General features: G+C 48.4%; 1 protein-coding gene across 6 annotated transcripts in view; it reads right to left on the bottom strand.

Moving 5' to 3' along the window:
* Positions 1–13,031: 13,031 nt before the first annotated feature.
* Positions 13,032–15,366, bottom strand: part of TTC13 (tetratricopeptide repeat domain 13) — an 88,069-nt gene continuing 85,734 nt past the window's right edge. For all 6 annotated transcript variants that reach the window (XR_004377297.2, XM_032806394.2, XM_032806393.2 and 3 more), the window contains one exon: positions 13,032–13,736. Coding sequence is in view for 5 of the 6 variants with exons in the window: in XM_032806394.2 (XP_032662285.1) it covers positions 13,613–13,736 (124 nt within the window). In the remaining variant the exon portion in view is untranslated. The remainder of the gene's footprint in view (positions 13,737–15,366) is intronic.

Here is a 15,366-nt window from a genome sequence, read left to right as displayed (position 1 = left end):
CAACAGTGGGGAAGGAGGGCGGGTTTGGAATGGATATGAGCAACACATCTCGAAGAACAACAGTTACAAAGGTGAGTAACCATCTTTTCTTCGAGTGCTTGCTCATATCGATTCCAATTAGGTGATTCCCAAGCCTTACCTAGGTGGTGGGGTTGGAGTGAGATGTTGCAGAATGCAAAACTGCTGAGCCAAAGCCTGCATCATCTCTGGACTGTTGAACCAGAGCATAATGTGAAGCAAAGGTGTGGACCGAAGACCAGGTAGCTGCACAACATATCTCCTGGATAGGTACATGAGCCAAGAAGGCGGCAGATGAAGCCTGAACCCTGGTAGAATGCGCAGTGATGTGGCTTCGGGAAATATGAGCCAAATCATAACAAGTGCGGATGCACGCCGTCACCCAAGATGAGATCCTCAGAGGAAACAGGTAGGTCTTTCATTTGGTCTGCTACCGCAAGAAAGAGTTGGGGCGTTTTACGAAAGGGTTTTGTCCGCTCAATATAAAATGTGAGTGCTCTACGGACGTCCAGGGAGTGCAATTGTTGCTCCCATCGTGTTGAGAGTGGCTTCAGGAAGAAGACCTGGAGAAAAATGTCCTGATTAACATGAAAGGCCGAAACCACCTTATGGAGGAATGCCAGGTGTAGCCGCAACTGCACCTTGTCCCTGCGGAACACAGTGTACGGCAGATCCACCATAAGAGCCCTAAGCTCGGAGACTCGTCTGGCCGATGAGATGGCTATGAGGAAAGCTGTCTTCCAAGACAGGTAGAGTAGCGAGCAGGTTGCTAACGGCTCGAATGGGGGAGACATAACCTGGTTTTAACCAGGTTGAGATCCCAGGTCAGGGCGGGGTGGCGTACTTGGGGATATAAGTGCTCCAAGCCCTTGAGGAACCTCGAAACAATAGAGTGTCAGAACACGGAACGGCCATCTTCCCCTGGGTGGAAGGTAGAGATGGCTGCCAAGTATACCCTCAGTGATGATACTGCTAGGCCCTGCTGTTTGAGAGACCAGAGGTAGTCCAAAATAGAGGGAATTGAGACCTCAGTGGGAGTAAGATTATGCATTTCGCACCAGCAGAAGAAATGCTTCCACTTGGCCAGATACGTTGACCGAGTGGAAGGTTTCCTGCTACCCAGGAGAGAGATTGTCATACTGATGCACAGCAACGTAACTCTGACTGGTTTAGCCACACAGCAGCCATGCCGTTAGGTGAAGGGCCTGCAGGTCTGGGTGGCGAAGCCAGCCGTGGTCCTGAGTTATGAGGTCTGGGTGGAGTGGCAGGGTAACTGGGTTGGCTATCGACAGGTCAAGCAACGTGGTGTACCAGTGCTGCCTGGGCCATGCTGGAGTGATCATGATTAGGCGCGCTCTGTTCCTGCAGAGTTTTAGCAGGACCTTGTGAACCAGCAGGAACGGTGGAAAGGCATAAAGCAGCTGGCTCTTCCATGGCATCAGGAAAGCGTCCGAGATTGATCCCGGGGAGAGACCTTGGAAGGAGCAGAACATCTGGCATTTCCTGTTTGCGCAAGAACCAAACAGATCTATGTGGGGAAATCCCCACTTCTGGAAAACAGAATGAATAACGACTGGGCGGATCGACCACTTGTGAGACAGGAAGGACCTGCTTAGTCGATCCACCAGAGTGTTCCGAACCCCTGGGAGAAAGGACGCAACCAGGTCTATCGAGTGGGCTATGCAAAAGTCCCAGAGTTGGATGGCCTCCTGACAAAGGGGGGAGGATCGTGTCCCTCCCTGCTTGTTTATGTAGTACATGGCCGTTGTGTTGTCTGTAAACACAGACACAACGGCCTTGTAAATGTTGCTGGAATGCCTGGCACGCCAGGTGGACTGCTCTCAGTTCTCGGACATTTATGTGTAATGCCAGCTCCTGAGATGACCAGAGGCCTTGAGTACAAAGGTGTCTGAGGTGAGCACCCCAGCCGAGGGATGACACATCCGTTGTCAGGGACGTTGAGGGCTGGGGCAGATGGAACGGCAGTCCTGTACGCACCAGGGAGGGAGTTAGCCACCAGTCTAGGGAGCCTAGGGTGCTCGGGGGAATGGTGACTATCGTGTCTATTGGGTCCCTGCCCGGGCGGTATACCGAGTTGAGCCAAGCTTGGAGAGGATGGAGGCGGAGTCTGACATATTTGGTTATGAACGTGCAGGCAGCTATGTGACCCAGGAGACCGAGACATGTGCGAGCTGAGGTCTCCAGGAAATTCTGTAGACCTCGGATGATTGTTGCCATCGTCTGAAACGGCGGCTGCGGTAAGCAGGCCTGGCTAGATTGGAGTCCAGGATAGCTCCTATGAAGTCTAACCTCTGCGTGGGAACCAGAGTGGATTTTTCTATATTGATCATCAGGCCTAGACGTGTGAATAGGTCCTTGATGATGCCCACATGCTGGGTGACTTGTGTCTCGGAGGTTCCTCGCGGATGAGCCAATCGTCCAGATACGGAAAAATGTGTATCCGACGTCGGCGGAGGTAGGCGGCGACTACGGCCATACACTTTGTAAATACCCTTTGGGCTGTAGAAAGGCCAAACGGCAGGACCGTAAACTGGAAGTGCTGACAGTTGGCTACAAAGCGGAGGTATCTCCTGTGTGGAGGAAAAATGGCGATGTGAAAGTACGCGTCCTTCATATCGAGGGCGGCATACCAGTCTCCAGGATCCAAGGACGGGATAATGGTCCCCAGGGATACCATGCGGAACTTCAACTTTATCATAAACTGGTTGAGTCCTCGCAGGTCTAGGATAGGTCTGAGACCTCCCTTCGACTTGGGGATTAGGAAATAACGGGAGTAAAACCCCTTGCCCCTTTCGTCCATTGGTACCTCCTCTATAGCTCCCATGGCGAGGAGCGTCGCCTCTTGTAAGAGGAATTGCTCGTGAGAGGGGTCCCTGAAGAGGGACAGGGTTGGAGGGTGGGAGGGCGGGGTTGAAATAAATTGGAGGTGGTACCCATACTCCACCGTGCGTAGGACCAGCGATCTGAAGTTAACTGGGACCACGCCGGGAGGAAGTAGGAGAGACGGTTGGAGAAGGGAGGAGAAGGGATCCTGGCCTGTAACTGGTACGCCGCCGTCCTCTCGGGGCGCACCTTCAAAAAGTTCGTCTTTGGTCCCTGGTGGTTTGGTGTTTCGAGGGACCTTGACTTTTTTGGCCCCCTTGGGGTCCTGATGGTCATCTGCTGACCACCTCGGCCGCGCCGCCTGCCAAAAGTCCTGTCTTTGTTTAGGCACAGAGTATGGGGTGAGGGTGAGTGCTGGGGACGGAAAGGCGCGTATGGCTGGTTGGGTCAACCGGCAGGCCTGCGTTGCACGGCGTATGAGAGAGAGCGCATTATGACCCTGTTGTCCTTCAGGCTTTGCAGCCTGGGGTCAGTCTTTCTCCGAGAAGAGGCCTTTACCATCAAATGGCAAGTCCTGAATGGTATACTGCAGCTCCGGTGGGAGGCTTGAAACCTGAAGCCATGAGATGCGCCTCATGGCAACACCCGAGGCCAGAGTCCTGGCTGCTGAGTCTGCTGCATCCAACGAGGCCTGGAGGGAAGTTCTGGCCACCTTTTTCCCTTCCTCCAAGAGGGCAGCGAACTCTTGGCGGGAGTCTTGAGGGAGAGAAGCTCCGTAAACTTACCCACCGCCACCCAGGTGTTATAATTATAGCGGCTAAGCAAGGCTTGTTGATTTGCCACCCGGAGCTGTAGGGCCCTGCCGAGTACACTTTGCGGCCGAGTAGGTCCATTCGCCTAGCCTCCTTCGATTTCGGGGCTGGCGCCTGCTGGCCATGGCATTCCCTCTCATTAACGGACTGGACGACTAGTGAGCAGGGAGGAGGATGGACATACAAGTACTCGTACCCTTTAGAGGGCACCATATATTTACGCTCGACTCCCCTGGCCGCAGGAGGATAGAGGCTGGAGACTGCCATATAGTATCGGCATTGGCCTGGATGGTCCGAATAAACGGTAGGGCCACTCTAGTGGGGGCATCCGCCGAATAGAATGTCCACTACCGGGTCCTCTACCTCCGGGACCTCCTCCACCTGGAGGTTCATATTGAGTGCTACCCTCCTTAGGAGGTCCTGATGGGCTCTCAGGTCGATTGGAGGAGGGCCCGAGGAGGATGTTCCTGCCACCTGCCTCATCTGGAGAAGAGGAAGAGGAGATGCCTGGCGACGAGCGGGTCCTGTGTGGCCTCTTGCTCTTGGGCGACCTCCTGCTCCAGTGGAACCTGGGAGTCCGGTGGGTGAACTGGGGCTTCCTCCGTAGCAGTGGGAGAGGGGGACGGCTAACCGTCGCCTCTGGCACTCGGTGCTCTGATGAGACAGAGTGGGACGGAACTACTGGTACGCCTTGGGCCTGGTGGTACGCCCAAGGTGTCCAGAAAGAGCCACTGATGGGGGTCCCTTGGTCCTGGCCTGGGTCTCTTGGAAGACTCTGGTGGGCACATCGGAATCGCGGTCCTGTGCATAAGAGCTGTCCACGTGGGTCGACACTGATGCATGTCTGGATGGCCATGGAGGTGCTGAAAAGCCCTGGGCAGAGTCTCTGTCTCTGGCGGACCTTGCTCTACTCAGCACCGGGGACCGGTACTGGGAGGCATACCGGCACCGGGAACGAGATCGGGACCTGCGACCAGAGCGGTGCTGGGAAGACGACCGAGATATTGAGGCTCGACGTCAAGCGCAGCTATGGGAGTCACGGCAACTGGAGCGGTGGCAGGAGCTGGAGCGGTGCTGAGAGTAGCGGGCTAGCGAACGGGATATTGAACAGTGCCGTGAGTGTGACTGGTACCAAGGAGAACAGTGCCGGGACTGCGAGCGGCATCGGGAGCAGGAGTGCTGACAGGACCTAGAATGTCTGCGGGACCGTGATTGTAAACGGTCCCGCTCCGCAGTGCCAACAGAGGATGGTCTTATCAAGGCAGGCTTGCCAACAGACTGTATTACCCGCACTGGCAGTGCCGGGGGTTGAGGCAGGGTCGACTCTGTCATGGCAATCAGATCCCTCACCATTGAGAATGTCTCCGGCGTGGATGGAATAGTAAGCTCAATCATGGCTCGCGCCGGGAAGCTGACAGGCACCGGACTCGACGGCCCTTGTGGGACCGGAATCGACGGTGCCGCCGTTGTCGGTGCTGGGCGATCTGACTTAGATGAGCTCTCTGGCTGCGGTGCAGGTGGCACAGAAGCAGCAGGAGTCTTAGGCTCTCTCAACCTCAGGGAGAGGGAGCGGTGCCGAGTCGACTTCGGTGCCGGTGATGGCCGGTGCCGAGAGGCCTTGGTAGTACCGGCACAGTCCAGTGCCGAGGAGGCGCTTCTGCCAGCCGACTGACCAGCACTCGGTGCCGAAGGTGGAGGGGTAAGAGCTGCCTCCATGAGGAGCTGTTTTAGCCAGAAGTCCCGCTCCTTTTTTGTTCTCGGCTGAAAAGCCTTACGAATGTGACATTTATCTGCCAGGTGAGATTCCCCAAGGCACTTAAGACAGGAGTCGTGTGGATCTCCTGTCGGCATCGGCTTGTGACAGGCCGAGCACGGTTTCAAACCTGGTGAACCGGGCATGGGCCCCAGCACCGGGTGTGGGGAAGGGGCTAATCCCCGAACCCCTCTTAACTATAACACTAACTAGGAACGATAAAAATTAACTATATACACAAAAATAACTAGAGAACTACGAGTAGCTAGGGAGGTGGAGGTCAGTAAAACCGGACTCCACTGTTCCAATGACCGACACGGGCGGTAAGGAGGAACTGAAGGGCGGAGGGGCCGGCAGGGGTATATATCCGACACCATAGCGGCGCCACTCCAGGGGGCGCCCAGTCGACCCAGTGAGTGTTGCTAGGGTAAAAATCTTCCAGCGAACGTGCACACAGCACGTGCACACCTAATTGGAATCGATATGAGCAAGAACTCGAAGAACTTCCTGTACCCAGACCCCTGCTCATAACTCTGCTTTTCTGACCTTTGGACAATGTCTGTCCATTTCTGCAGCATTGCAGGAGGAAAAACAAAAATAATTGGGGAAGGGGGGTGAAAAGAATAATCCATATACTTCCTGCTGAACCACTGTTACTGGTATAACTCTTGGTTGGGGGAAGTCACAGCACTTTCCAGTCAAATGTGACTGACTATTCTTGCAGCCCTGGGTCTGTTTGCATATGAGGTCTTCAAGCTCTGTCTGGATTTAGTCACCCAACAGATAATAAACAGGTCATCTGGTGAGTGCATGTATATCAATAATGTACCAAGATTCAAACATCTTTAAAATCTAATCCTATCTTCAATTACCTCTTCTCTCCAAAGGACCGCTCTTGCTGCAATTGCAGCTCCATTACCATTAAGTGGGAGTTACAAATGCATAATGGGAAAAAAATATTTGAACCTCACTTGCATTACACAGGGGGGTAGCTAATGTGGAACAAAATATGATTTGTTTCAGTAATGTATGGCAGCAGTAAGAGATAAGTGGAAAGAGATGGATGTTTTCACTACTCTCCTCATGTAGCTTTGGTGTGCACTATGAACTATAATGTTCAAAGTGAACAGGGGCTCCAACCACACCCATTTTGGAGGTTACACTGAGGTCTCTCTACCCCCCAAGAAATGGGCAAGAGATGCTTTTTATACAAGTGAAAGTTTACATCTCCAGCTATGAAGTTATGTCCTTTTTTAAGGTGGCAACGATCCTAGTTAACTATTGAAATTGGGTTGGAAATCCACAAAAAATTTAGTGTAGTCTCTAGATCAGTGGTTCTCAATCTTTCCAGACTACTGTATCCCTTTCAGGAATCTGATTTGTCTTGTGTACCCCAAGTTTCACTTCATTTAAACACTACCTGCTTACAAAATCAGACAAAAATATACCAAAAAGTGTATTACTGATAAATTGTTTACTTTCTCATTTTTACCATATAATTAGAAAATAAATCAACTGGAATATAAATATCGTACTTACATTTCAATGTGATACTTGAGCCTGTTTTTCACTTGTGAGTCTTGTCTGAAGCCCAAGTCCCACTGCCCAGAGCTGAAGCGTGTAATGTGGCTTCACAGGGCCTCTTGTTGTATGGTGCCCTGGGCAATTGCCTTCCTTGCCACCACAATGCTGGCCTTGTACTTGCGACCCCCTAAACCTATCCCGTGACCCCCGAGTGTTACAACCCCCAGGTTGAGAAACACTGATCTAGATGAGTTGAATACCCCCTGGAAGACCTCTGGTACCCCCAGGAGTACACATACCCCTGATTGAGAACCTCTGCTCTAGATCTGCTTGGGGAGCCCCATAAACTAAGTTTTGATTTCTCTCATTTTCTGTTCTTTGCTATAGTGACTTTTTTAGAAAACTAAACTCTCCCATACACTATCTTTAGGATGTCAAATTAGGAAACCCTCCTGTTCAGGTAACTTAAAACTTTGTTGAAAGTTTCTGTCACAACCCCAGACATAACCTACTGATTTGAGAGCAGTATGACTGAATTTTAGGGATAGGGGAATACTGAGCTTAAAATGGAAACTCACATGCAATCTTAAGTATGGAGTGATGGAAGTCACTCTGTAATATAGTCTACTGGTGACAGCACAGTATTGTTTAATACTTAACTCCTCTTCAGGGGTGCATTTTTTAAACTCCCCTCCCTATCCTAACTCCACTGCACCACCAATTCTATTCTCAGAGGCCCCTCCTTTCAGTCACAGACATGGGTATTCTCAGTTCTTTGCCACTTTCTTTAGGGGGACATTATTTATTCCTCATGTACATCCTCAAAAATTCAAAAAGCCACTTCTTGTGGCAATAGGGTGTTAGAGAGGGGAAGCAATGTGTATCTTGAGTCACTAGAGTTCATCAGGGAGCTGCAGCACTCAATGCCTGGAGCAGGAAAAGTTACATGAAGACGTGTAGCTATTTTCTTCTGGGCAGTGTCTGAGGCCATGTCTACACGAGGCCTTAAATTCGAATTAAACGGCTTTAATTCGAATTTATGGAGCACCCATCCACATGACGCAGCCCTCTAATTCGAATTAAAGGGCTATTTAAATCGATTTTAGTACTCCTACTAAACCACAGGAGTAACCCTAAAATCGAATTTACTAATTCGAATTTAGTGCAGTGTGGACGGAAATCGAAGTTAATGGGCTCCAGGAGCTATCCCACAGATCACCACTGACCACTCTGGACAGCACTCAAAACTCCTATGCACTGGCCAGGTAAACAGGAAAAGACCCGTGGAGGTTTGAATCAGTTTCCTGTTTGTCCACCGTGGGGCTCTGAGCAGCAGTTAATCACGCTGCACCTTTAAAAATGCAGTCTCCTGAGAATAGAAAAAGAGCTCCAGCATGGACCACAGAAGAGCTTTGGGATCTCTGGAGTTGCTCCTAAAACATGCAGGTTCTATGCAGAGCTACATGCAATTTTTGGGGGCTTGGCTACCAGTCGCCCATCCTTAATCGTGGATTCAGATGACCTGATTTCAGTTTCAACTGTGGCTGAGGATTCTGCAGAGGGGGAAGATCAGGAAGAGGTACATGAGGGAGACATTGCTGATAGCACACAGCTCTCAATTACCAACAGCAGCCAGGAGTTGTTTCTGACCCAAGATTTAACCTTGCAACAGGCTAATCAAGCCACTATCACAGAAAGTGAAGCCATGGAAGGGACCAGCGGTGAGTAAATGTTTAGATCAGTCATATTTAAAAACTAGCGTTTTTTAATTATCAATTTTTAAGCATGCGTTGTCATTTCTTTTTAGCCATTACAGTTACATGAAAAGTTCCTTAACATGTCTGGGGATGCAATGAAAATCCTCCCAAGAAATCTCCATGAATTGATATTGCAGGAAATCAAAGAGCCTTTTCAGTAAATTTCGGGGCAATGCTGCCTTAGCCGGTCCTCCAATGAAAGATGCTTTGCCCCTCCAGGCATGCATGACGTAATTTGGAATCATTGCTTCACAAAGCATAGATGCATAAGCGCCAGGACTCTGATCACAGGCATGAAACATTCGCTCTGCCTCTTCTGCTGTAACTCTCACCAGAGTTCTATCGTTCATTGTGACCTGGTTGAAATAAGTAATTTATTTGTAATTAGGAGAGCAAACATGGCCATTATGCTACTGTAATGCCACTCCATGTAGCTGGGTGGAGGGGAGTTGTGCTACGATGATGCTTTAGCAGGGAGGGGTGAGACAAACATAAAGACTTACCATGGCTGCTTGGAAGCAAATTTATAATGGCAGTACCAGCAAGCTGCATCTGTACTGTGCTCTGAGCCCAGGGACAGAGTCTCCCAGTATTAAAAGATGAAAAATGTGACCTTGGAGTGAAATCACATGTCCTGCGTAAGGTGCATAGTTTTGTGCTGTGTGAGTGAGTGGAATCATTGTTCTAAGAAATGTATCTTTTTACATACTTCTCTCTCTTACCTCCACCATACAGCTGTGCAGTGTTCTTTACTCACTACCCCATCTGCCAGGCTACCCAAGAGACAGAGGAAAAAGAGAACGAGAGACGAAATGTTTTCCGAAGTCATGGAAGTCAGCCACAGTAACACAGCTCATCATAGTGATTTGAAGGAACTGATAGCAAAATACAAGAAAGATGCCAGTGACCGGGAGGACAGGAGAGACGCTCGAGATGAGAGGTGGCGAGAGGAAGACCGGCAGGTAGAAGAGAGGTGGCGCAAGGAAGACAGGCAGGAAGATCAGAGGAGCAGGGAGGAAGATAGGCGCTGGCGTGATGGAACGCTGGAGCTGCTGCGTGATCACACTGATATCCTCAGACGCATGTTGATTGTTCAGGAACAGCAGCGGGGTTACAGAGTGCCACTGCAGTCCATGTTTAATCACCCTCCAAGCTCCCCAGGTTCCATATCTCCCTCACGCAGACGTGTTAGAACGCGTGGGGGAAGGCTTCCTGCACCAGCACACTCCACCCCCATGGAGAGCCCAACCAAAAGGCTGTAATGAAGCTGAAATGTATTTCATGGGCTTTTCCTTACCTGTGATCCTCCTCCCAAAGCACAGCTTTCAGGGATACCTAGATAAATCTGTGCCTCTGAATATAGTTCCTTTCTAATCAGACATACATCCAAAGGGGGGAGGGTGCTTTTATTACAGGGAATGATCCTTTAAAAATGAACGCATGTTTTTAAAGCAATAACAAATGAGTTTTAATAAAGATTAAATGATTTTTAAAACATACTGGCTTTCTTTCCTTCAGCCACATGTAATGAAAGGGTGGGGGGTTGATTTTGAAAGTCCTGCAGCAAGCTGTAAGTAAAGGGGGACGGTGGGTTGCTTACAGGGAGTCAATAGAGGCGGGAGTGTTCATCAAGGGCAAAGAAGCACTGCAATCACACCATACCCTGGCCCGCGACAAAACACATTTTCAGGGCTTCTCTGATGCGCACCGCCTCCTGGTGTGCTCTTCTAATCGCCCTGGTGTCTGGCTGCTCGTAGTCAGCGGCCAGGCGATTAGCCTCAGCCTCCCACCCCGCCATAAAGGTATCCCCCTTACTCTCACAGAGATTGTGGAGCACACAGCAAGCAGCAATAGCTACGGGGACATTCTTTGGGCTGAGGTCTGAGCGAGTGAGTAATGATCGAAAGCGCCCCTTTAAACGCCCAAATGCACACTCTACCACCATCCTGCACTTGCTCAGCCTGTAGTTGAACAGCTCCTGAGCACTGTCCAGGCTGCCTGTGTATGGCTTCATGAGCCACGGCATCAAGGGGTAGGCTGGGTCACCCAGGATAACGACAGGCATCTCAACATCGCCCACTGTTATTTTCTGGTCTGGGAAGTAATTTCCTTGATGCAGTCGTTTAAAGAGAGTACTGTTTCTGAAGACGCGCGCGTCATGAACCCTTCCTGGCCATCCCACGTGGATGCTGGTGAAACGTCCCTTGTGATCCACCAGTGCTTGCAGCACCATGGAAAAGTACCCCTTGCGGTTCACGTACTCGGCGCCCTGGTGCTCTGGGGCCAAGATAGGGATATGGGTTCCATCTATGGCCCCTCCACAGTTAGGGAATCCCATTGCAGCAAAGCCATCCACTATGACCTGCACGTTTCCCAGAGTCACAAACTTTCGTAGCAGCAGCCTAACGATTGCTTTGGCTACTTGCATCACAGCAGCCCCCACGGTAGATTTTCCCACTCCAAATTGATTCGCGACTGACCGGTAGCTGTCTGGAGTTGCAAGCTTCCAGAGGGCTATTGCCACTCGCTTCTCCACAGTGAGAGCTGCTCTCATGTTAGTATTATGGCGTTTCAGGGCAGGGGAAAGCAAGTCACAAAGTTCAAAGAAAGTGCTCTTACGCATGCGAAAGTTATGCAGCCACTGGGAATCGTCCCACACCTGCAAAACTATGCGGTCCCACCAGTCTGTGCTTGTTTCCCGTGCCCAAAATCGGCGTTCAATGGGCAGAAGCTGACCCATTACCAGCAGTAGCTCCAAAATGCTGGGTCCTGCGGTTAGGGAGAGATCACTCTCTATGTCGTCATCATCACCATCATTAACATCGCTCCTGTCGGTGCGCAGCTGCCTCCTCAAACTCCAAGTCCTCCTCCTGTCCCTCCTCCTCCACCTCCTCCTCCCCCTCTCCTCCTGAATTTTCAGGTCATGGCTCAGCATAGACAGCACGAGAGTGCGCGAGCTGTTTAAAACTTGCACGATTGCATTACTGGTCTCATCAGGGTCCATGGTCTCAGCAGGGTCCATGGTCTCAGCAGGGTCCATGCTTGCTGTGCTATGGCGTTTGCTCTCTTCACCCAGGAAAAACGGCGCGGAATGGTTGGCTGCTGCTTTCACAAAGGGGGGGGTGAGGCTGTACCCAGCAGCACCCGGGACAATGTTTTTGGTCCCAGCAGGCACTGGGCTGAAAACCAGGAAGTGGGAACTATGGGATAGCTGTGTCACAGCTACCCACAGTGCACTGCTCCTGAAATCGAAGTAAGACATGGGCCATGGACGCACAACTTCGATTTGAGATTCGTGGTGTGGACGCTCTAATTCAAATTTATAAATTCGGTTTTATAAATTCGATTTAGATAACTTCGATTTACTTCTGCCGTGTAGACAAGGCCTGATAATCAGGATGTTGGGGATTGCCTGCCCTCTGCTGCTAAATGATCTCTCTGCACCTGTCACATTCAAGCTTCAAATGGCTGCAGGTATGTTATTTTTACACTCCTTGCAAAGAAGTTGCTCCCTCAGATATTTCTCACACTTTCTCTGATTAGGGGATAGCCTTGCAATTGCTCACATAACCCTGAACTCTGGAAAATTCAGAGTACATAAAACTAAGAACATAGTTAATGGAGACTAGCAGAGGGAATACTGTGCCCACAAAGTGCTTGTGACAACAACATTAATTTTGTAAAGTGATATTGTAAAAAAAAAAGACTTCTGAAAGTCATGATCCTAGAAACAGAAGTAGTCTTTTTTTTTTCTGTTTACAGTTTTTGAAGTGCAGGAGAACATCAAAAACCAAAGAACTAGCCTAGATTAAATAATTGAGAAAATGGCCACACTGATGAAATAAACCATCTAATCCACCCTAGTTTACTGGGGATTTTGTGGCTGAAGTCACCTACTTCACAAAAGCTGCCAAGATCACTCAGGAGACAGAATCTGCATAGGCTACATAGGTCTCCCTGATTCTGAAGATAAGCCACAATTTACTGGGACTCCCTGCAAATCATGGTGGTCACTTTTGCTGCTGCCTGAAATAAAATCCACCTTTTTCTATGAAATACTGTGGTGTCACCCTCACTGCCTGAGTTGAGCTAGGCCAGCCTGATGGGCTACCCTACTAGCTCTGAGTTTCCCCAGGATGCTGTCCCTCCCTGCCACCATCTGACAAACCAGCCTAAGCAGCATTCCAGCTGGCTCTCCTAGTACATTCACGACCTATTGGTGCCCTCCACATCAAGAAACCCAACAGCAGCATGCCAGCCTCACTTGCAAGTAACTCAACGCCCATCAGTATAAGTGTGTCATTTGCTCACCAGAAAAGGCTCATTTTAAGCATATCATTTATTTATTTTTATTTCCAAAAAGTTTGTTTACCTGAAACCAATTTCTTTACAAGTGTTCCTGACATTATTTGTCAAACAGGTATTTGAAACACTTCTTCACAGGACAACATTACGTAAAGTGTGTATTTATGCGTTACACACATAGTACGGTTCATAAAGTTCTCACAGTTAAATTTTTTGTTTTGAAGAACCTGAAGACATATGACTGAAAGACAGAGGCGATATGGGATTTTCAAAGTGCATTAAGGAAAACATTCTTCAAGAACAAAATCCATATCTGCAGCAGGTTCGAAATAGTTCCCATTCAATTATATCATATCACCCTTAGGTTTGGTCACCGAAATAAATTTGCTATTAGGAAGGCAGTGGCATTAAATTAGGCATGGAAACATTCATCCCAAGATTTTCCTGTTTGTTGAGAGCCCTAAGGTAAAGACAATGGTTCAAACATTACATCTATCAAAAATTGTATCAAAAGTAACAAAGGACCCAGTTTCTTCAGAATTTTTCCTTTTCAAAAATAATTTACAAAACAAGAGGTCTTGGCCCTTTATTTGTATAAATTATACAGCAACTATAGTTTTTTTAAGACAACGAGAAGAATCTGCATTTAGCACCTCGGTCATTGTTCTTAATGTTGGAAAAGTCTCTGATACTGATGGGAGACTCTTGTAAGAAGGAGAAATACTGAAAAAGAGAACAAAATTAAACTGAAATAGAATTTTAAAATGTACTTCTAGGACAAAGTTTCAGTCTGTCCTGATTTAGAGCCCAATCTTGGTCAGGAGTTTGTTGCTCAAATCTTTTGCTCACCATGACTCACACCTCAGCATGGAGAATGAGGCAATCACTATATAAAGGAGCCTTCTGGGAGGGCAATAATTAGGATAAACTAAGATTTACTTCTCTAACAACCATTATTCATTTTGTAAAATAACCACTCCAAACTGCTAACCACAAATTGGGAGAAGTTGATTCCGTTCAGATATATCATTTCATTACTCTTCATAGTGAGGGCGGTGTCAGCATTTGTTTTAATACTTTAATAATACATTAAAAGTGTGAAAGTAAAAATTGCAAAATGAACATTTACAGTTTGCACATCATGAGTATTAAGATGATAAAGTCAAAGTTTGTGTGGATTCAATTAAAAAATGGTCTGCTTCAGTGTTGCATCAGTGTAGTAATATTTAAAGTGTTCCTTTCCTTCATATAAGGAAATTTAATGTGTTTGACTTACAAGTAAATTTATTATCTGAAAGTGCAATTGGTCTCAGATTCAAATTAATGTACCTGAATGTTTATGCTTTCATTCATTTAAATAGAATATAGTTCTAGTGAAAGTTAGACTGACAACCATAGATAATTAAGTTAAACTATCAACAGAAGAGGTACAGCATAGAGCAGCAGTGCAGGATTTCCTTAAGCTACCCCATAAAGTGCCTTATCCTGACCTAGAGGGACCATCTTTAGGAATGTTTAGGAACCTATTTCAGTCTCCAGTTCATTCAAAATTTTGCTTTTGTATTGAGAATGACCACAAAGGGACAATTAGTGCCAAGTTTGTTACAGTTTTGTGATGTGAGCACCTGTTTACAAGGAATGAACATGTGTACTCTATTGTAAATATGTCTGGATACATAAATATAGTCTAGTGTGTGTGTAACAGAGTAGTTTTAAAATACTAGATTTCATTCTGCACTAAAAACATTCACATTTTTAACCCTTTTTTATTTCTCCTCCATAAATGCCCTTAGAGGCCTCGTATTGCTGAGAACCTCCAGGAAATGAGCTAGATGTGGATCCCTCCAGCACCACGTGAATTAGCCAAAAGTAGGATGGCTCAATAGTGACTCACTTTTCCTCCTGGTGCCACCAAACCCAAATTCTTATCCCTTTGTGTGCTTCAACACCTTACACAGTAACTCCCTCTCGCTTAACATTGTTTCGATCTTGCTCCATTTAAAGTCGTGCAATGCTTCGCTATAATGTCATTTGGCTCCTTGCTTTGTCCACAGCTGGCAGCCCCCATATCAGCTCCCCTATGCCTCCTTGCTGCCTGCCCCCACGGATCAGTGCCTTGTCCCTCCTCCCCCTGCCTCCTGCCCATGGCAATCAGCTGGCTTGCGGTGTTCAGGAGAGAGGAGCGAGGACTCGGCGTGCAGGCTCTCCCTCCTTCCTCTGCCTCCTGAATGCCACAAACCAGCTGATTGCCGCAGGCAGGAGGCAAGGGAGGGAGGGGGAAGGCTGTGCGACAAGTCCTCACTCCTTCCCCTTCCCTCCTACCCCCTGAACATCAAAAGCCAGCTGATTGCCA

The sequence above is a fragment of the Chelonoidis abingdonii genome, chromosome 3 (assembly GCF_003597395.2).
Source record: "Chelonoidis abingdonii isolate Lonesome George chromosome 3, CheloAbing_2.0, whole genome shotgun sequence".
Taxonomy (NCBI): Eukaryota; Metazoa; Chordata; order Testudines; family Testudinidae; genus Chelonoidis; species Chelonoidis abingdonii.
Note: the sequence above shows the minus strand (reverse complement) of the source record. Positions and strands in the feature narration are given on the sequence as shown.